At 38.5% G+C, this 22169-nt stretch overlaps 3 protein-coding genes across 3 annotated transcripts; all 3 read left to right on the top strand.

The window, feature by feature from the left end:
* Window positions 1–5988: 5988 nt before the first annotated feature.
* LOC122642365 (18.5 kDa class I heat shock protein-like) lies at window positions 5989–6521 on the top strand. The gene has a single exon (XM_043835804.1). It carries the CDS (start codon window positions 6011–6013, stop codon window positions 6479–6481), a length of 471 nt encoding a protein of 156 aa, XP_043691739.1. The 5' UTR covers window positions 5989–6010; the 3' UTR covers window positions 6482–6521.
* A 4776-nt stretch (window positions 6522–11297) lies between these two features.
* On the top strand, window positions 11298–11769 carry LOC122642363 (18.1 kDa class I heat shock protein-like). Its single transcript, XM_043835802.1, has one exon. The coding sequence runs from the start codon at window positions 11298–11300 to the stop codon at window positions 11748–11750; it is 453 nt and encodes a 150-aa protein (XP_043691737.1). The 3' UTR covers window positions 11751–11769.
* Window positions 11770–18913: 7144 nt separating this feature from the next.
* Window positions 18914–19419, top strand: LOC122642361 (18.1 kDa class I heat shock protein-like). Its single transcript, XM_043835800.1, has one exon. It carries the CDS (start codon window positions 18914–18916, stop codon window positions 19388–19390), a length of 477 nt encoding a protein of 158 aa, XP_043691735.1. The 3' UTR covers window positions 19391–19419.
* The last annotated feature ends 2750 nt before the right edge of the window (window positions 19420–22169 follow it).

Genomic DNA, 22169 nt, shown 5'->3' with positions numbered 1-22169 from the left:
AAAAAGCAATAGCTTTCAACAGGAAAAAAAAATTTTAATATTTATTATGAGCTTGTGTTTTCCATTCCGCTCATCAGAATAACCCCCCCCCCCCCTAACACAAAAAAAAATTTGTAATTAGTTTCACTGCAAGCATATTCTAACTAGCTACCCTGTCGAAGGATTTCCTTCAAGAGCTAACAAAATTTAATTATATGCTCTTCATAGAAAACCTCCATTCGTTGTTATGGGTTTCATATCTCACCAGATTCTTCTCAGACAAGGAGAGAAGACGATTTGGGACGATTGGGGACTTTCAGAAGATGATTTGCAGGGATTCAACTTATCTCGCCTCAAATGGATCCACAACCATGATTAGGGAGTTTCAAAAGAAGACGACTCAGGGGACGAGAGGAAGAAGCAGAAGAAGACGACTCAGGGGCAACATTTTAGGGTTTTGTTTTGTTTTGAACCCAATGGTCCGGTTGGTCTTGGTCTGTTGGTACCGGTTGGCTTTGGTTTTATCTAAATAACCCAGTTATCTAGGTGCGATTTGAATTATTCTAAGAGTGACCATTGGATCAGTATAAATCCACGTGTCGCTCCCAGCTTTGACGGCAGGACGATAGCAGGTAATTTTATGGCAGTAGAGGATCTGAATCCAGCTCCTACTCCATTTAAAAGGGTGTTGAGTTCGAGGTCAGATCTACCCGCATGGGGACGGGTGGGACAGACCTGAATCTTCCATGGGGGTGTGGGACCCATACCCCATGGAGGGATCAGATTTGTCTCCACCTGTCCCCATGTGGGTAGCTGATCCGGATTCGTTGAGTTCTTCTGCACCTAGTTCATGTCCACGTAAAAGGTCAGGTGCCAACACTTGCTTCATTTATTTTTTAAATACCTGTCTTCACGGAGTAGTGTTGACACCGGATCTTTATCCTCTCAAGTGTGGTGCACTGCCAATGCATCTTATTTTGCATCTGACGGTGCATTAGGCACTACACCTTTAAAGTTCATCCTTTAAAATAGTGCCAAGACTCGATGAACTACACATTGTTTGGCAACCACGACTCAGGCATACACAACCAATCACAAAAACTCATGTCAAGAGCTGATGATTACAATGCTACCTAGAGCTGATACACACCTTGCAGCTCTCACTTAAGCACACATCCACATACACACAATCATGTAATATACATTTTTTCTCAACCATAGGCAAACATACAATTCCTAAGGCAAGGTCTACCTAGTGTGCCCACCCATTTTGCAGATAAACACTCCAAAATATACAGACATGGATCCACATACAACATAGAATATATGTGCTTCGTCAGATTGCCTACATGCACGAAGTAATGCCCAATAGAATTCAGAAAATACTCATCACCACTTTCCCACCATAGAACTAAGAGGCTGCACTCATGACAAATTTCTCGGCATCAAACTAAGAGGCCACATCCCATAGCATATCAATTTAGATAGCAATAACTACCAAGGAACACATTGTCCTTGTGTCCAGCACCCACTGAACACTAAATGCATAACAATATTGGGCTTACAAAAATGTTTTACAATGCAATCCCACCTAGCATAGGTCTATGGAAGTATAACTTAGCTAACACATTCAATGGAAATACTGAATCAAATATAACAAGCTACAAAGTATTAAAAATCTCACAACAAGCTCTACCTCTGATCTTTGACTTCCGGAGATGGAATCTAAGAACTCTAGTAGTTCACATGAATCTTTAATTTCTCCTAATTTGATGGAGATCTGGAGTTTTCAAGTGCATTATGGAACCCGAATCTAGCGGTGTTTGAACCCCCTAACAGTAGATATATGTCACAGACACTTCATACAATCGGGGGAGTAATTATTACAAGTACTCTTAAATATCTTGGTGTTTCCTTCACCTTGGGTGACAAAAAATTTTCGCCAAAAAATATGCCTCGAAAGACCGCTACAATGCTCAAAACTAAGGTCAGATTTGGTATATGATTTCTATTTCAATTTCAGATTGATTTCATGAAATAGTCAATGAATAGATTTTTGGTCAAGAAATTGAAATTATTTTGGTTGTATCAATATAAAATATTTCAAGAATAAAAAAAATCCATTTTGTAATTCAATTTATGAGGATAGAGTAATAATTCTATATATTTCTTTGGGAAGGGTGGCAGGAGGTGTTCGTGGTGGCAATGGAGGTTGTGGTGGTGGTAGCAATGGCGGGGTGGTGGTGGCTAAGGTAGTGGTGAGGTGGTGGTGGTGGTGGTGGTGAGACCATTTGGAGAAGTAGCTAGAAGGGTGATATTTTATTTTTAACATGAAAATACTACATTGCCCATCAAATTAACCATGTGCTTATTAAAGAGCAAGAGTGAAGAAATTCTGAAACAGCTCCTTAGCTATTTCAGAATTTTTATTTCATCCGATTTCTATTTCAGTGAAATAAAATGCAAAAATCAAATTAAACAATTTCCAAAATAGAAATCATCCATGATTCAAAATAGAAATCATACCAAATCAGGCTTAAGAATGACAAAGGGCCGGCTTGGAGCCGACTGCCACCCATTTCATACCCACCCCTGCTATAGCATATTGTAAAACACATAGCCACTTTGCTGGCCATATCCAGCAAAGCTTGTGTGGGGTCCCCTAATTAAGATGGGTTCACCCCGTGGGATTACATCGGGTGGGGCAAGTGCCTTGGCTTTTCAAATACCATACCCAACCCTAAACTTAAAAATGACCACACCACACCCGATTCATGAAAGGTGGGGCGGGACATATACTAAAGGGTGTTTATTGGTTCGGTTTCAGTTTTTTGGTTCGACATAGCATGTGGAAACTAAAACTGAAATTGAATAGGAGCCTTCTATCCAAATCAGAACCGAATTGGTAGGAATTGGTACCTTATTCAGTTCACTGTCGACTTTGGTTTGGGCATTAATATAAGTGTTTGGGTAAACTTTTTACATCTTCAACATCATTTATTTATTAGGGTCATAATCAACCAAACTTTTCCAAACAATAAAAAAGAAAAAGAACTTTATCCTAGAGTGTGTGTAGCACCCAGAGACAGGTGCAAAATGATCGTCCCACCCCCATGAAAGGCAGAAATGTTATCCCTATTGATGCTTTCGCACGCATTCTCATTGGCACCCGATGGCACATGGGCCATGCTTCTGGAAAGAATATGTGTTCCCATAAAAAATTAGAAAAAATAAAATTTATCATCCATATTGATATTTTTTGGGTACTAAGCCCCCATTGGGGCAGATAGGGACCCATGAGGGTCCACCAATGGGGCACAAAGCCACAGTTATTATAACTACTAGTACTAATACATGTAAAGAAGGGTGGGCGGTAGGAGTCGAACCCTTGACTCCGTGGAGTTATAACATTCCCACTAGGTGGAGGTTGACCACTGAGCTAGAAGCTCATCCACATTGATTAATTAAAACATTAATAAATCAATAGAATTTGTTTGATTACTGAAACTAAAACAAACGGAGAAAAGATTTCATCTTTTAAAAACAAAACAAAACTGATTTTGTTTCAATTTACCTACTCAAAACTTGTGTGCAATGTCTCAGCTTCCTTAGTATCCTAGAGGACCTAGATGTAATGGATCTGATTAAGAACTAAGTGGAAGTGATGCCTCTAGTGTGCTGAAGTGTCATGTACCCAGCCCTACAAAGGATACAATGTTTTTCACTTTAGTGGGTTTTACGGCTTTAAAACGCATTATACCAAATAAGTAGACCATAACATATATGCACATTTCATGACACATCTCCAAGCGATATGAGACTATTTTTTGTATATTATCCATTTCGACAGATGATCCTCATGATTTTAAAACGTTTCATGTCAAGTACAAAAATTATAGTATATATATGTATATTCCATGGCACATCTTCGGACGATGTGAAATTATTTTACATGATTTTACACTAGCGGGTCATTCTCATTTTCATTTTTCACTCAAGTTTAGTTGACATGGTTGACTGTGAGAAACTTGAAAGAGACAGCTAGCACATGGTTTTGAGAATCTGGTCAGTAGTTCCGGCTCCCACTAACTTTATTGAGATCATTGCCTTGTTTTACAGTGTGGATATATAGTTCTGTCTGGTCTGATCTGGCTTTCAAACAATAGATGAGACTTGAGACTAGACAGAAACTGTTAGTGGGTGATCCACTTGTTCATTGGATAAGCTTCACATGCTCTATAGATTGGCCTTACAATGGAGACCTATTCTCTACTATAAATAAGTTCTAATAGAGAAGGGCTTTCACATCTTTCATTGCTTTATCTTTGAAGGAAGAAAGTGATCGAAATGGTGAGGAAAGAGACCTTAGCAGTTGCCTTTGCCTTGCTCCTCGTAGCTTCATTTGCAGTCATGAGCACTAACGCAACCGCTGCTGCTCGATTGAAGGTTACAAATTTTGGGTACACGGTCGTCCATCCCCAAGCAGGTTTTTTTCTTTATTTGTTTTTATTTTTCAGTTATTTTTATCGTTTGAGAATGTAAAATCGATCTAGAATATATTTTAAGAATGCATACCAAACACAGTCTAACAATTCTATGTCTCTTTGTACCGATTAATTCTTAGAAGTGATTATGTTTTTCATCTTTAATTGGAAGGTTGTCGCTGTTGCTATTTCGTCCGAAATAAGAATGGGCTTTTGCAGTGTGGCCCCGTGTGCTGCACAGATGGCTGTTGCGGTTGAAGATCCAAGATGGCTTCCAGCAATAAAGAGAATAAAGACTAGTTTTTATGTTTTCTTACCATGTATTTGGATTGCTAGAGGAAAGGAATGTTTTTCAAGCTCTCTTTTCCTTATATATTGATTTCCGAACTCTTTAATAAGTAGTGTTTGTGCCTTCCACTGACATGAGCTGATGTTAATGGTTATCTGTAATCAGTTAGTTTATATGGCTTGGGTTAGGGCTGCAACCGATTGGCTTGTGCGGGTCAGATTTTTTAAAGCCCTAGTCTTCTCACCCTTATTGGCCCTGACAGTGAACAACCTTAGGCATGAGAAGTATTGGTCTGCGTCTTCTGAACTAGTTAAGCTGCTAGATTTGTTGGTTGGTTAGATTTGCTAACTCAAATAAAGGACTTACCAATTAATAATGAAAAAATATTGGCACTCAAACATCTACTAAATAGATCTATGCACCTCATGTTCACCCTTGGTACTAGAAATACGTATAGAACGTCATAGGGTTTTAGATATCATATCTGAATTTGACAGGAACAGTTGAAATTGAATTTAAAAACTACTGGAAAGTGGACACCCATGATATAGTTCCTTGTTAATTTAAATCTTCAGCAGTATGCATGGCACGGGTGGAAGATGAGATATGAATTTCTAATCCAACTCTTTTAGGGAAGAGGGAAGAGAGATACATGGGGTAGGCTTGGCGGAGGAGAAAAAGATAGGGTCAGGCTCAGCCTAAGGCCTCAACCCTGGCCCGATCTAGCCTTGACTAAGAGCAAAAAATTTTCTGCCCTTACCCGCTCTCAGGGCTTGGGTATATCAGCCAAGGCTGATGACAGGTTAGCGTGGGCTTAGAGGACCAAACTTGCACCCTTAGGTTGGGTACTTCAACATTTGTTGTCGTTATAATTAGCTTTTATTGGTTTAACCCCAATAAACCTTTGGTTGGGCTTGGCTTTATGTAGTAGCTGGTGTCCGAGCCCAACATACGTACAGCCCAGACGTTGAAAGTTTCCAATGGTTTGGAAAGTACTAGAAAGCTCAAGAAAATGCAGAGAGAAAAATCAGGGGAAGTTCTAGATATCTGGAGTTCCCTTCTCAAATAATTCAGAGAAATTGAAACCAAACAAAGGAAAACCCGGGAAAGTACTGGAATTTTCCCCCTCTGTTCTATAAATACACGATTACTGTCCCTCTGCAATATTAACAAAGATTTCCAATACAAGCATCCATTCAGCTATCATTCTAAAATTTCTCTGCAATTCGACACAAATCAGAACAAAAAACCACCAACAATGTCCCTCATTCCAAGCTTCTTTGGTGGCCGGAATTCCTTGGCAATGGATATGTGGGATCCATTTGATTTCAGTAACTTTCCCTTCCCTGCAAACCTTTCTGTCTCAAGCCCTCAATTCTCCAACGAAACTGCTGCATTCGTGAATGCTAGAATGGATTGGAAGGAGACCCCAGAAGCCCATATCTTCAAAGCTGATCTTCCTGGGCTCAAGAAGGAAGAAGTGAAGGTCGAGGTTGAAGAAGGCAGAGTTCTTAAGATTAGTGGGGAGAGGAGCAGAGAGAACGAAGAGAAGAATGATCAGTGGCACCGTATTGAGCGGAGCAGCGGCAAGTTCCTTCGGAAGTTTAGGTTGCCTGAGAATACAAAGGTGGATCAGGTGAAGGCTTCCATGGAGAATGGAGTGCTCACTGTAACCATTCCAAAAGTAGTGAAGAAGCCAGAGGTCAAGGCCATCGAAATTGCTGGCTAATAGACCTTGTTCTATAACAACCTATTGCCTTTAGGGTCCTAATAAATGATCTCTCATGAAATATTTTGAAGCTATTGTGAGATAGTGGAACTACCGACAATGTCTATTAGAGAATTTGGCAAGTTCGATGTTATAAGGTTTGGTTTGTAAATTAAAACTGTTAAGATCCCATATCAGTTTTATGACAATCTTATTGTAGAAAACCATTTTGATTTTTTTTTCCCTTTTCTTCTTTGTGAGTGAATTTTTCTCCTCTTATGAGTGTTAGTGTTCTCTCCTCTTTGTAAGTGAATCATGATCCTTGAAAGTCGTCCAGGCGAAAGCAGGAAAACTAGGAAATTAACAACAACAAAGCTGAAAAGATTATCCAAGGGCACAGGCCTTAACAAAAGAAAACCAAATTACAACCATAAATTGGAATTACATCAAAACCCGAGGAGAGACAAAACAGCTAACCAAATGGGGGATACACGAAAGGAAAAAAAAGGGGAAAAGAAGAAACAGAGATGAAAGATTATTCAACAAAACTAAGGGAGAGAAAAAAGAGGGAGTCTACTACCAAAAAACCAGAAATAAGATGAAGTCCCAAGAATAGGCAAAATGTTTATTTTTGATAGAATATGGGTGCACTGCACAATTGAGGATGATTTTATTCCTAATCTTAGAAGTAATGGAGTCCTAATTCTTCTCAATAGGTCACAAAGAGAAAAACTATTTTCTTTTATTTCTTTCTCATCAGATATAATGAATCACTGCATTAAAAGCAAGCTTACCAAGATTGTCGAGTATTGCCATTACAATATTTTGATATTCATTTTCATTCTTTGTCAAAAGGGAGGATCTCTTTTGAAATAGACCACCATTTTCTAAGAATACCTCTCCAGAGAGACTTAGAGAAAGGACACGAAAAGAAAAATTGATCAACACTTTCTAAGGAGTCTCGACAAACACAACATTTTGGATTGGACAAAATTTCTTCAAAGAAGAAACTCATGCGTGGGGAGAGAATTAGCCATAGCTCTCCAAGTGGTAAAGCAATGCCTTGGGATGAAAGAACTAAACCAGACTGCCCTAAACAAGGGAACTATAGAAGCTTTAGATCTCACCAAGCTTCCAAGCCCAAAAAAAAAAACAAAAAAGAATTTTTTGAAGAATTTGCAACCCATTGAACCAAATCACCACTGCCTCTAGGTCTCCAATGGATACTAGGATGTTTACTCAAAACCTCAATGAGAGAATGAGAATTTCCAAGATTTTAGGAATCCAAATACCATCACTAAAAATGGTAGGTACCTTGGCAAGTCTATCTAAACAAGCATCATACCTAATTATGTCACCATATTTTAAAATAAGTACCCCGTTAGGATACCAGTTATTAAGCCAAAGTAAGGTGTCAGAACCACCATCAATAGAAGACTACACAATTAGAGACAAAGTGCCTATATTTAAGAATTTTTCTTAAGAGCCAAGAGGCATCAATAGGACAAGGGACCGTCAATCAATTCAAATGATTTTTCTTTCTAGAAGCAATATTCCAGATCAACATAACAATTATATCAATATTGGATTCCTCAACTCTAGAAAGACCTGAACCCCCTTCTTTTTCAGAAGACAAATTTTAGCCCAACTCATGGGATGCAAGAATTTGGAAGTGTCATGGCCTTTCTAAAGGAATTAGGACATAAGAGGCTCAATCTTTGAAGAAATTTAAATTGGAAGACCAAAGACCCCAGACCAGTAAATATATGAATTTTGCATGATTGATGTAACAAGTTCAAGTTGACCCGCAAAAGAAAGTCATTAACTCTTCCATAGTTGAAGTCTCTCATGCCAAAGACCTCAGACCAGTAATTATATGAATTTTGCATGACTGATCTAATAAGTTCAAGTCGACCTGGAAAGGAAAGTAGTTTACTCGTTCACAGTTGAAGTCTCTTATGTGATCTATCCAGAACATGAGAACAATGATGGGATGAAAGCTTTGACGAAATTAGTGGAAGTCCCAAATAGGTAACAACAAGATGACCCTCAGGGGAAGCCCAAAATGCCATTAAGATGGGCCTGAATGGCATGAAAGCTTTGAGGAAATCAGCAGAAGACCCAAATAGGTAACAACAAGATGACCCTCAGGGTAGCCCAAAATGCCATTAAGACGGGCCTTAAGATCCTCAAAAACTCTCCCAAATATGAAAAGGACTTATTGAGATTGATGGAAAGACCAAACATAACAGAGAAGGAAGCTAAGGCTTGAGAAATTGTTGTCCCAGAAGAAAGGTTGGCTTTCGGAAAGATCATAAAGTCATCTGCAAACGAGAGATGGGTAATTCTCAAAGCCTTACACTTTGGAATTGGTTGAATGGAGTTCCCCTCAATTTTGATCAAAAGGATTTTGGAGAGACCTTCCATGGTTTGGAGAAAAGAAAAGAAGCTAAGGCTTGAGAAATTGCCGTCAAAGAAGAAAGGTTATCTTTAGCAAAGACATAATATCATCTGCAAACAAAAGATGTGTAATTCTCAAAGCCTTACACTTTTGAATTGGTTAAATGGAGTTCTTCTTAGTTTTGATCAAAAGGATTTTGGAGAAACCCTCCATGGCGATAGAGAAAAAAAGGGAAGACATAGGACAACCATGGAGAATCCCTAAGTTTGATTCAAAGAAACCTTGAGGGGAGCCATTAACCATAATAAAGAAGTGGGGAGAGAAAAAGCAACAATGAATCCAGTTAATGAAAATTGAAGGGTATACCATCTTAGAAAGAAGCTGGCCAGTATAGTCCCATCTAATAGAGTCAAAAGCCTTATGAAGGTCCCATATAAGAAGGATGGAACTCAGATGTTGTCAGCAATGTTTCTCCCATGGATGAAAACTGCCTGATTATGACTGACAAGAGTATCAATAACCAAATTAAGTCTATTTGCAAGAAAATTATAAAGAAGATTAGCAAAAGAATGGGATCAAAAGAAGAAATCAGGTCAACCCTCTAATGCTTAGGAATAGAAGAAATAAAATTCTGATTGATGCTTCTAATCCTAGAAGGGTTGAAGAAGAAACTACAAACTGCTTTAATAAGATCGTCTTTGACAATGTCCCACGCAACAAGGAAAAACCCCTAACCATCATGGGTAAGAGCTTTATCAGATTTATAGGATTTAAAAGCAAGCAAAATCTCTTCCTCAAAAATGGAAGAAAGAACTCTTTTAAGGTCAGGGGGACCTTAGGAAAAACAATTTGATTTGGAATATGAGTTATGGGATTGAGAGTAGAAAGATTAAATTGGTTAGAGAAATGAGAGAGAAAAAAGCCATTTTTATCGCTTCCGGATTAGACAAAAAAGAGCCATCAGAGCACCTAAGGATACAAATGGAATTAAGACTCTGCCTAGCTCGCATTGACTTATGGAAATTAGCATTATTGGAATGCCCCCAAGTGTTAAAAATTTAATCCTAGACTTCTGCTTAAAGAAACTCTCTTTCTGCTTAAGAAGGCAACCCAACCTAGAAGATAGATTTCTCTCATCTACAACTAAGCTCTGATTTTGAAGATCATCTTGCAGCAGAGATTGAATAGTAGAGAGATGAAACCTACAATTTTCAACCACCTAAGAGATATTACCAAAAATGTTCTTGTTCCAATTTCTCAAGACATAATTAACAAAATTTAACTTTTGAGACAAAATGAGACGAGGAGAGGATCTATCCCTTATAGGAGAGCTCCATGCCTGACTAACAAGGGGGAGAAAATCACTATGAACAGTCCACATGTCAAAAAATTTGAATGACTTTGGCCAAAAGAAACTTATAGACCAATAAGGATTATTGCAAGACTATGAAATATTAATAAGAGAGGAACCAATTTTACCTCTTTCTAACAGAGAATTGGAGGCATACACAGCAATGAAGAGGAAAAAATCCTGATTACTCTGCAAAACATGAAGTTCAAAGTGCATATATTGGTCAGAAGCAGGAAGCAATTGAACTGAAATTTTATCTGTTCCATAAACACCACATGCGACCATTATGATGGTGCTGACCAAAAAATAAAGATACTTACTAAGAAATTCTCAAGAATGAGCAATCGATGAGCTAACAACTTAAGTTTCGACTCTTTAATTGGTCATACCCATGGTTTAGGACGATGTGCTTCGGTCATGGGGTCCTAAGTTCGAGTCCTCACGAATGAAACGTTACATGGGATAAGGGCAGGGGGAGGCTTCATGTAACCGGGTTTTCCCTAGGACCTGAACCGTAAATCTGTACAGATTCAAGGGTTTCCTCATTAATAAACCAAAAAAAGGTTATTTTACCGGCCCCGGTTCAATTACTGTAACTATTCGACTGGTTTGGTTTTCTAACCCACAAATTGAGCCCACATTGTCAAAAGTTTCAAATGGCTGAGAAAGTGCTAGAATGTTCACGAAATCCAAAAAAAGAAGAATCAAGGAAAGCACCAAGAAATCTATTTGGGTGACTTGGGTTCCTGGCCCAACGCATTAACAGCCCCACAATCTGGGGCCAGATTATAAAAAGTTTCGAATGGCTGAGAAAGTGCTAGAATGTTCAGGAAAATCCGAAGAACGAAACATAAAGAAAAGCATCAGATTCTTGTCTTGTTTCTCAAATAGTTTCTAGGACATTTTAAAGCCAGTGAAGGAAAACCCGAGAAAACACTGGAATTCTCCCTCCCCTGTTCTATAAATATTGGACTCATGTCCTTTCACCACAACATTCAGGAAGTTTTGCACCAAGCATCGAGCAATCTGTGAAGAGTTCTCTGTAATTCGTGTCAATCCCTACAAAAAAAACTAAATCAGTGGCAATGTCGATCATCCCAAGCTTCTTTAATGACCGGCAAACCATCTACGATCTATTCAACTGTCCCTTCTCAACTTCCCTATCTATTCCTCGCTCCCAATTCTCCAATGAAACAGCTGCGTTTGCCAATGCCCGAATCGATTGGAAGGAGACCCCAGAAGCCCATATCTTCAAAGCTGATCTTCCTGGTATCAAGAAGGAAGAAGTGAAGGTTGAAGTGGAAGAAGGCAGAGTTCTCCAGATCAGTGGAGAGAGGAGCAAAGAGCAGGAAGAGAAGAGTGACCATTGGCACCGGGTTGAGCGTAGCAGTGGCAAGTTCCTGCGCAGGTTCAGGTTGCCTGAGAATGCCAAGATCGATCAGGTGAAGGCTGCAATGGAGAATGGAGTGCTCACTGTCACCGTGCCCAAGGAAGAAATAAAGAAGGCAGAGGTCAAAACCATTGAAATCTCTAGCTAGAAGTTCTTGTTCTGTTACATCCCTATGTCACTTATGGATCTAAAAACTGAAATATTAAGAGATATCCAATAATGATTTTTGAAGAGCTTCGTGTTGTAATTTGAGTTTGTGTATTGTAGAGTGTTTGATACAAAAATATAGAAGTTTTGTTGAATTTGATATCATTGAAAATTCCAATTTTTATTGTCTTTTAGGGCCTCGGCGTGGACTGCTCGTCCTGCCGTGCTATAGAGACACAAGGCAGCGCGTTGATCGCCTTATCCCTATTCATTATGCGCCTTGTCTACGCGAGCTGAGCAGGTAAGGCGGTCAATGCATGTTGCCTTGTGTCTACGTAGCAAGGCAGGACAGGAGGACAGTGCATCGTAGAAGATCCGTGTCCTCTTTGGTATCTTCATTTTCTGACATATAATCGTTTTTACAAGTGTTTGGTATAATTTATGGACCCTATTTCTATTTATAAAACATCAAAATAATAGAAAATACCTCCAAAATGATAATGAACTCAAGAGCCCATTATGGATGGATTATGGCAAAAAATGATTTTCTTTCATTTTTTCGCTAGTTTAATGAGCATCTACGCAGCACAGGCAGGTCAGGACAGGGCGTCGTAGAAGATCCGTGTGTCCTCTTTGGTATCTTCATTTTCTGACACAATCGTTTTTACAAGTGTTTGGTATTATTTATGGACTCTATTTCTAATTATAAAACATCAAAATAATACTATAAACACCTCCAAAGTGATAATGGACTCAAGAGCCCATTATAGATTATGGCAAAAAATGATTTTCTTTCATTTTTTGGTTATGTACTTATAACACCCAAATATGAGGGGTAAAATAGATATTTATTTTATTTTTAGAAAGACAACTCCTTTCTTCTGCTTCCTTCAATGAACCTTACGGTTTGAAGGAACTCAAGACCAAAATCAGCGATCTTGGCGGAGAAGTAACTGTCCAGCAAGATGTTACTGGGACCTCCAACAGCATTCTTTCAAGCCTTTTATAAGTTTGGATGGGTGAAATCCAACATATGAACATGAGAAGGGCCGCCATGGCTAATCCCAGAACTTGCAAAATCTGAAAAAACCCCATCTCTCCTCTTCTCTGTTTCCTCTCTATTTACAGCTTCAAAGTTGATTGCTTCTAGATTGATTTCTTAAAATAATCAACGAATTTTTTTTTTTAAAGAAATTGCAATTGTTTGGTTGCATTTTTCTCAAATTTGATAGAACATTTGCTGAGAAAGGGGTGGGGTTGGGGCGAGGTTGCAAAATGGTCATTCGCAACTTTTAGGCCTTCAAAGCTCTGTACGTCATGTTTTTTCAGTAAGTAGGATCACCATAATCATAGCATCAAAGCTCTGCAAATTAATTTCTTGTCCGATTAGGTAATCTTATTCAAAGTTCAGCAGGGAATCTAGAGTTGGGGTCCGGCATCAAAATTGCAGAGACGAAAGCACGCGCCAATCTAAAATTCTATTTCAAGTGGGAGAGACCCCTGCAGATTTCTTTGGAATCAAACCCTGCTCTTGCGATGGTTCTTACGATGGTTTTTTGAGCTGAGAATTCTTCGGTAGTTGAAGGAGAGAGGAAAATAGAAAAAGAGAAAATGGGAACAGGGGCGGTTGTTTCTCATTCCAAAATTTTTTACGTTGAGAATACTTCGGCAAAGGTTTTTCGAGTTGAAAATCATTCGGCAATTTTTTTTTTTAATTAATGGAGCTCTGCTTCGCTTGGGAGATGGTGTTAGGCTTGTTTTAATCTTGGTGTTGAGGTTTATGCCTTAGTGTTCAGATCTATTAGACAAAAGTTATGAGGAACATGGGTGAAGGGGGAAATTATTTATATATGTAGTTATCAAATGGTTTCTCATTCCATACTCATTTATGTCTAATTCTTACCAAACAAATTTTCATTTTTTTATCAAAAAATGGTTTTCAATGATGATTTTATAAAATAGACCATAAATAAAATGAAAAGTGATACCAAAGAGGCTCTTAATGTTATCCTTCGTGAGAAACGAAAAAAGTTTATTTTTGACGAAAAAGAATGCTAACCAGTCGCTTGATTAGTCTGGTTTATGTGCTTACACACAAATCAATGCCTTTGTGCATACTTTCATTGGCTACCGTGCTGGTGCAAGGGTTACATGACTGGTTAGTGTTCTCCAGCCTCCATTAAAATGGACGTATAACGCCTGCACAAGCACATGGACCAATGAGAACGCACGTGTCTAGGCGCAGGAACCATGCGACCATGTAGCATTAATTTTTCCTAAAAATAAATTGATGAAGATTAAATATAGCTTAATTACACTATTAGCAAGAAAAATTCTCCCCTTAATTGAAGTATAGTACCATCGATATGGATTAGAGATTTTAGCATCTTGATAGTCATTGACAATGGATTCATCCCTTCATGAGGAAGGATACTATAACAAGGGAAGTTCTTCCAAGGAAGACAAGGAACCCATCTTGATCTTTGGGCAAGAGAACGAGAAGAAAGGTGCTTGATGAGGCAGAGAAAGTATCAAAGGAATGAGAAAAAGAACAGGAAAGCGTGAGAAAAGAATGGTTTATTTATTAGTATAAGATTTGTCAATGCAGTACGTATGACCGTGTATGAAAACATGGTGTAGCGTCACTTACTTTTATCATTTTATGGCCCCATTGCAGTCACACAGTCACAAGGTCAAAGTATGCATAGTGCAATTAGGGTTTCAATAAAACTTCTCTTAAATAGAAGAAGCTAACTTAGGAGATTACAATCTAATAGACAAGACTATGCTAAGTGGCATGATCCTAAAAGTTAGCCTTTAAGTTGTCCTTAATTATACAAAATGATGACACTATAAAAAGCATAACTTAAAAACCTCATTGCTACATATTTTCATTACACTTTCTCCCCCTCCCCTCACACTACTAACATCCACAGTGGACTTAACAACCATGGAATAAAATCACCATCATGTAATTAAATCCTTCGCAACTAATTATGAGAGTGTCATGACCAGTGACTGAACCCAAAACAATTTGAAATCAAATTTCTAATATAATTTAATTAATATAATAATATAAAAACACCTTTTGTAAACTCTTTACAAAAACAGCTACCTGGCCAGGATTTCAACCAGTCACAAATCGACAACTTTCTTACTTGGATGTTCTCCTAAATGGACAGTGGAAATCTTATTGAGTATCATCTTCATCACTGTTCATATCTTGTGCGTCGAGTGTTTGATGTGTAGTGAGTCCCATCAGTAGACATCAATCATTAGTCCACCACAAATGCACAAAATATAAATATAACAGTAAGTGTCACTCATATACAGGAAAAAGACACTACCAGCAATTTCAAAAACGTCTATTAGAGATTTTGGCAAGTTCGATGTTGTAAGGTTTAGTTTGTAAAGGAGAATTGCAAACACCACGGTTGTGTTAAAACTGTTAAGATTCCATATCAATTTTATGAGGGTTGATTAAAAAGTCTGTAAAGGATTTAATGTGGGTTGATGTGGTTTTGGATTCCTTCATTTTATAAGCCAATTTTATTTTATTTATTTTTTTGAGTAGAAAGAAGGCTATTCATTCATGCGCGCCCAATGCCAAGCAAAAGAAAACAATATACATAAAACAGATAGAGAACATAATAAAAACAAGTTATAAATATATGATATCCGAAACCAGGGAGCGAAAATTGACCTGGTCTCACATGCCATTGACTGGGTCATCCAAACTAAGGGATGGGTCACAACCACTTCCCTAGAAAAAAGAGTTGTAGACACGGCTAATATAGTACGCATGCACAAGCGTGCCAATAGGTGGGGCCCCATACATGCCGAACAGACCAACGCCAAAATACCCACATGTGACGACATGCTACCACAACCTACTTTTAAACAGACTTGCCGAATCGACAAAGGTTTGCTAGATCGACGGGTGGAGCTTTGATCGACAGCAAGAAGGCCACCAAAAACGCTGCCACAGCCTACTTTCGAACAAATCTGCAATGATCTGTTGGATCGGCGAGTGGAGCATCATCCCTCGACAAGGGAGGGATGGTGAAGATTGAACGGCGGCTGGAGCTTCGGAGTCGACGATAGTCTCAGTGCCACCAGCACTAGGGTCGGCATAACCTGCAAACACACAAACAAAGATAAAAGAAAAACCTCCCTTGATTGGGAGCCCGTCGCCATGATGGCTAAAAACCATAACCAACCACAGAGCTGAGGCTAGATAGGGCAGAGCGGGGAGCATCAGGGGAGGGGAAGGGGAAGGGGCGCAAAGAGCGGTGGAGCAAGGTGGAATAGAGGTGGGCATAGAGGGCGGTGGAACAGGGCGGTGAAGCAAAGTGGAAGGCGGGCGGTAATGATCCATGAAAGGGGGTAGTTTTCCAGACAGGTTCATCGTCATTGTCGTCGGCATCGTTGGCATCGTCACCGGTTGTGGTTCCAAGGATAAAATGAGTAGAGAAGGAGAGGAGTATGGAAGTCTAACATGCACAAACGGTGGAGGAATAACACAAAAAAACGATGGAGGAAACTAATCGAGCTACGACTCTTTTTGGGGGAAACCCTAACCAGCGGCGGCATTTCTTTTTGCGAGACACCCTAACCAATGGCCATCAAAAGAAGAAACATATATGATGCATGATGATTATGATTTCTATTCAAAAGTTGTATACATTTATATATTTTTTTTGTTGGGAGAACCTAAGTAACTGATCAAATCTGAGACTAAGGGTGTCAATCGGTTCGGTTTCGGTTTGGTTCCATGCCTTAATGGTGTAAACCGAATCCAAACCTATGCGGTTCGGTTCGGTTTGGTTATGGTTGTAATTCGGTTTTCAATATGGGTCTAATTCAGTTCTCTAATATGGTTCCAATTCGGTTCTCCAATACAACTCCATTCTGCTAGGCTGTCAATTGTTGTTGCCTTGATGTATTATCAAGAAACTCGATTTGTATAAATAAAATGGTCACAAAACCTTAAAGGAACCATAAATAAATAAAAACCCGAAGTGAGTTCTCCACTTTTAGATCTTATCTTTTAGCTTACCCGTCAATAAAGTAAGAGAAACACATCAAAATTATTGTTGCAAAAGAAAAGGCAACACTATAAAAAATTTTTATAGGGTATTGGATTGAAGTGTGGTATTCGATTCGGTTTCGGTTCAAACCAATAGTTTTTGAAGTGAAACCGAAACTGAACCAAACCAAATTAAATGCTCACATACCAAAACCAAAACCTATTCGGCTCGGTTTCGGGTTGGTATGAACACCCTTATCTGACTAAGAATAAACATATATGGAAGAGTGGGATATAATTTTCATGTGCTATACTCGTGGGTTTTTTTTTATTTTTTTATTTTTTTATTTTTTGATGAATGGAAAATATATTAAAGACAAGAGGAAAAAGAAGAAATTAACAACAAAAAAGCCAAAAAGGCTATCCAAGGGCAAAAGCCAAACAAAAGAAAACCAAACAACCATAAAATGAGATTACATCGAATCCCAAGGAGAGACAAAACAGCTAACCAAAGAGGGGGATACAAGAAAAAAGGAAAAGGAAGAGGAGAAACAAAGATGAAAGATGATACAACAAAACTAAGGGGAAGAAATAAGAGGAAGTCCCAAGAATAGACCAAAATGTTTATTTTGATAGAATATGGGTACGCTGCACAGTTGAGGAGGATTTTATTCCTAATCTCAAAAATAACTAAAAGCAAGCTTTCCTAGATTGTCACTAGTAGATGGAGTATTGCCATTAAAAATTTTTAAGATCCACTTTCATTCTTTGTCAAAAGGCAGGATATCTTTAGAAATAGACCCCCATTTTCTAAGAATACCTCTCTAGAGAGACTTGGAGAAAGGACACGAAAAAAAAAAATGATCAACAATTTTCTAAGGATTCTCAACAAAGACAACATTTTGGATTGGACAGATTTATTTGAAGAAGAAATTCATGAGTGGGGAGAGAGTTGGTCATTGCTCTCCAAGCGGTAAAGCAATACCTTGGGATGAAAGGACTAAACCAGATTGCCCTAAACAAGGGAACTATAGGAGCTTTAGATCTCACCAGGTTTCCAAGCCGAACTAAAAAATAAAAATAAAAAAGATTTTTTTGAAGAATTTGCAACCCATTGAACCAAATCACCACCGGCTCTAGGTCTCCAATGGATACTAGGAAATTTACTCCAAACCTCTATGAGAGAACAAGAATTTCTACGACTCCAGGAATCCCAATACGAGGGGTGAATGCTCACGTACGTGAACGGCTCACAGCCGTTCAAATGGAACATTCCCACAGATTGGATTCCATTTGAACGGCTATGAGTCATTCAGTACGTGAACATTCCCTGCTCTGTCCAAATACCATCACTAGAAATGGTAAGTACTTTAGGCAAGTCTATCTGAACCAGCATCATACCTAATTCTGTAATCATATTTTAAAATAGGGAAGTAGTTCTTTGTCTGGGAGTGTGGCCTATGCCAACACTTCCATGAGTCTATCTGTCTCCTCCCTATATGAAAAGACACCTCTGCCCCTTTGTTTTGAATCCTCACGAATAAAGCATTACATGGGGTGGGGGGAGGCTCCATGTAACCAAAGTTTTCCCTAGGACTTAAACCGTAAATCTGGGCAGATTCAAGAGTTTCCTCATTAGCAAAAAAAATATTTTACCAGCCCGGTTCAATTACTAGAACTGTTTGACTAGTTTGGGTTCCTAGCCCAATGCATTTAAAACCCACAATCTGAGCCCACATTGCCAAAAGTTTCAAATGGCTGAGAATGTGCTAGAATGTTCACGAAATCCGGAGAAACAAGAATCAAGGAAAGTACCAGAAATCTATTTGGATGGCTTGGGTTCTGGCCCACCGCATTAACAGTCCACAATCTGGGGTCAGATTATAAATCATTCAGGAAAATTGGAGAAAAGATCAGATTCTTGTATTCTTTTTCCAGTAGTTTGACGGGAAATTTTAAAGCCAGGTGAAGGAAAACCCGAGAAAGTACTGAAATCCTCCCTCCCCTGTTTTATAAATACAGTATTCATGTTCTTCCTCCACAACGTTCAGGAAGTTATACACCAAGCATCGTGCAATCTGTGACGAGTTTCTGCAATTCGCGTCAATCCATATATAAAACCTAAATCAGTGGCAATGTCGATCATCCCAAGCTTCTTTGATGGCTGGCGAACCATCTCCGATCCATTCTTAATGGATATCTGGGATCCATTCAACAACTTTCCCTTCTCAACTACCCTATCTATTCCTCGCTCCCAATTCTCCAATGAAACAGCTGTTGCTAATGCCCGAATCGATTGGAAGGAGACCCCAGAAGCCCATATCTTCAAAGCTGATCTTCCTGGGATCAAGAAGGAAGAAGTGAAGGTTGAAGTGGAGGAAGGCAGAGTTCTCCAGATCAGTGGAGACAGGAGCAAAGAGCATGAAGAGAAGAGTGACCATTGGCACCGGGTTGAGCGTAGCAGCGGCAAGTTCCTGCGCAGGTTCAGGTTGCCTGAGAATGCCAAGATTGATCAGGTGAAGGCTGCCATGGAAAATGGAGTGCTTACTGTCACGGTGCCCAAGGAAGAAGTGAAGAAACCAGAGGTGAAGGCCATTGAAATCTCTGGCTAGAAGTTCTCGTTCTGTTACACCCCTATGTTACTTATGGATTTAAAAACTGAAATATGAAGAAATATTTAATAATGTGTTTTGAAGAGGTTCGTGTTGTAACTTTGAGTTTGTGCATTGTAGAGAGTGTTTGATACAAAAATACAGTAGTTTTGTGAATTTGATATCATTGAAAATTCCAATTTGTATTGTCTTTTAATGTTATCCTTCGTTGAAAAAAGAAAAAAGTATATTTTTTGGGAAAAAGAATACAAACGGGTGGCCTGATTAGTCTAGTTTCCGCGCCTAGACATTGATTAAGATTATTCAGTAGAGTGTTTTAGACATGGAACTAACTGGAATTCCAATCTTATCAATACCTACATCCCTTCAAATATTTCACTTCGCATCCAATCATTGAATTACTCAAAGTCTGAGGAAAAATGGTAATGCCTAAAGGCCAAGAATGGTAAATTCACCATAAAATTAGCTGCAAAGGAATTAACACCAATGCCTACTGATGTGTCTGCTAATTTTTTTGCTTGGTGGAAATTCTTTTATAAACTTCAAATTGATCCAAAATTTAAGCTATTCTTCTGGCGTTTGCCAAATACAGGACTCCCTATCAAGGCCACTTTATCGAAATGGATCTAGATTGAATCCTCCTGTACGTTTTGTGGAAATGGTGTTGAATCTTCATAGCACATTTTCCTATCTTGTGATTTGGTTAAACACATTTGGGCAGCAGGACCATTGGGGTTAAGAACTGATTTCTTGAATTTTGACAATCTGAAACTTTTCTGCTGGTTCTTTTACCTTCATCTCAGGACAGATAAACGGTTGGTGTCTTGGTTTTTTAGTGTTTTTATTTTAACTTGTTATTATGTGTGGACTGCTAGAAACAAAGTGGTTGTTGGCTCGGAGAAGCCTGATCCAATGTGGATACTGAATAATATCCACAAATGGATCTCTGATCAAAACTTATGCCCTCCCTCTTTTTCGTCCCAAATTGTAATAGAACATAATGACGTGGTATCTTTCAACAAATTTTCTTTTAACTTACCTATTTTTGATTTTCCTATTTTAATCTATGCAGGACATCATATACCTGGACTAAGTGTTGCAGGGTGGTCCTATATCTTTTTGGTAGATTGCACTTTTAAGTTTTTTGGTGCAAGAACTGTTCGAAATACAGCAGATCTGACCTCCTACATTTTTACGATCCATCAAGGATTAGACCATGTTGCCTGTATGGGGTTGAAGATTAAAGAAATCTGGTGTGACAACAAGTGGATCACTGAATTTCTTCCATCTCCAACCAACTACCCATGGCCGTGGAATTTGTTCAAAGACTTATTTTATATATCAAATCTTACTCAGGATGTACATTTTAGGAAGATTGAAGATAACCTGTGTCTAACTATAGCTAGAAATTTGGCTAAAAATGCCTACCACAAACAATATGTAACTTCCCAACCTGTTTAATGATATATATTTGCTGTTTGTTCATCAAAAAAATAAAAATAAAATGGAAAATTGCATTCAAATGAATGTCTCATGCACACTTTCATTGGTTAACGTGCTGGTGCAGGGATTACATGACCGATTAATGTTCTCCAACCCTTAGTAAAATGGACGTATAGTACTTGCACGAGCAGAAGGATCAATGAGGATGCACACAGAGCCATGAATATATGTACCACATCTAATTTCATGGGGAGAGGGAGTGCAGTGTTTTTCGCACATTCTATGTCTAGGCACAGGAACTATGCAACCATGTAGTATTATTTTTTCCTAAAACTGAATAGATGGAGATTGAATTTAGCTTAATTCTAATATTGGCAAGAAAAATTCTCCCCTTATTGAAAATAATACCATCAATATGGATTAGAGAATATTTTAGCATCGTGATAGTCATTGACAATGGACTCATTCCGTCAAGAGGAAGGGTATTATAACAATGGAATTCGAAGCTCTTACGAGGAAGATAAGGAACCAATCTTGATCTAGAGTGAGAGCACGAGGAGAAAGATGCCTGATGAGGCAGAGAAAGTGACAAAGGCATGAGAAAAAGAACAGGAAAGTGAGAAAAGAATGATTTCTTTATTAGTTTAAGGTTTGTCAATGCGGTGAGCACGACCCCATATGAAAACATGGTGCACTGTCACCCACTTCCATCATTCTATGGCACCATTGCAGTCACATGCAACAACACCACTCTATGGGCTTAGATGGGGAAAAAAAGGCGGAAGTCACCAGTCACCACTTGTCAATCAACATGAAATTTTTTTCGATTTGGTTCTAACTGAACAGTTTCACCATTGAAATCAAAACACTAAAAGATTCCTTGTTTTAAAATAAAAATGAACTGATATTTCTTCCTTTCGATTTGGTTCGACCTAGTCTTAAATAACCGATTTTGGTTTCTATTTTCAGTTTTGGTTTCAAAGTGACACCATTATTGTTTAGTAGTTCTAGATTTTTCAGTTCCTGATTTGGTCATTTAACAAACTCATTTTGGTATAAATTTTTAACGCCATCTAAACCACGGTATAAAAGAATTTTTTTTCCGGTAATCCATAGTAGATATTCTTTTTCTTTTTTTTTTTTTTGATGGAAGAAAAAAAATATATTAATTAATTAACAGGTGTAATAGGTACAGCCGGGTCCACATCAGCAAAGTTAGAGCAAAGCATTTGGGATAACCCCAAAAAAATATGGGTATCCCCTGCCAAAAAACCAAAAAGAAGTAATTCCTGGCCAGATGGCCAAATTTTTTGAAGATTTTTTGAAGATCATAATG

Source organism: Telopea speciosissima, chromosome 10 (assembly GCF_018873765.1).
Source record: "Telopea speciosissima isolate NSW1024214 ecotype Mountain lineage chromosome 10, Tspe_v1, whole genome shotgun sequence".
Lineage (NCBI taxonomy): Eukaryota > Viridiplantae > Streptophyta > Magnoliopsida > Proteales > Proteaceae > Telopea > Telopea speciosissima.
Note: the sequence above shows the minus strand (reverse complement) of the source record. Positions and strands in the feature narration are given on the sequence as shown.

Coding starts and splice junctions, on each gene's coding strand:
- LOC122642363 (XM_043835802.1), top strand. CDS start 11,298: ATGTCGATCATCCCAAGCTTCTTTAATGACCGGCAAACCATCTACGAT.
- LOC122642361 (XM_043835800.1), top strand. CDS start 18,914: ATGTCGATCATCCCAAGCTTCTTTGATGGCTGGCGAACCATCTCCGAT.
- LOC122642365 (XM_043835804.1), top strand. CDS start 6,011: ATGTCCCTCATTCCAAGCTTCTTTGGTGGCCGGAATTCCTTGGCAATG.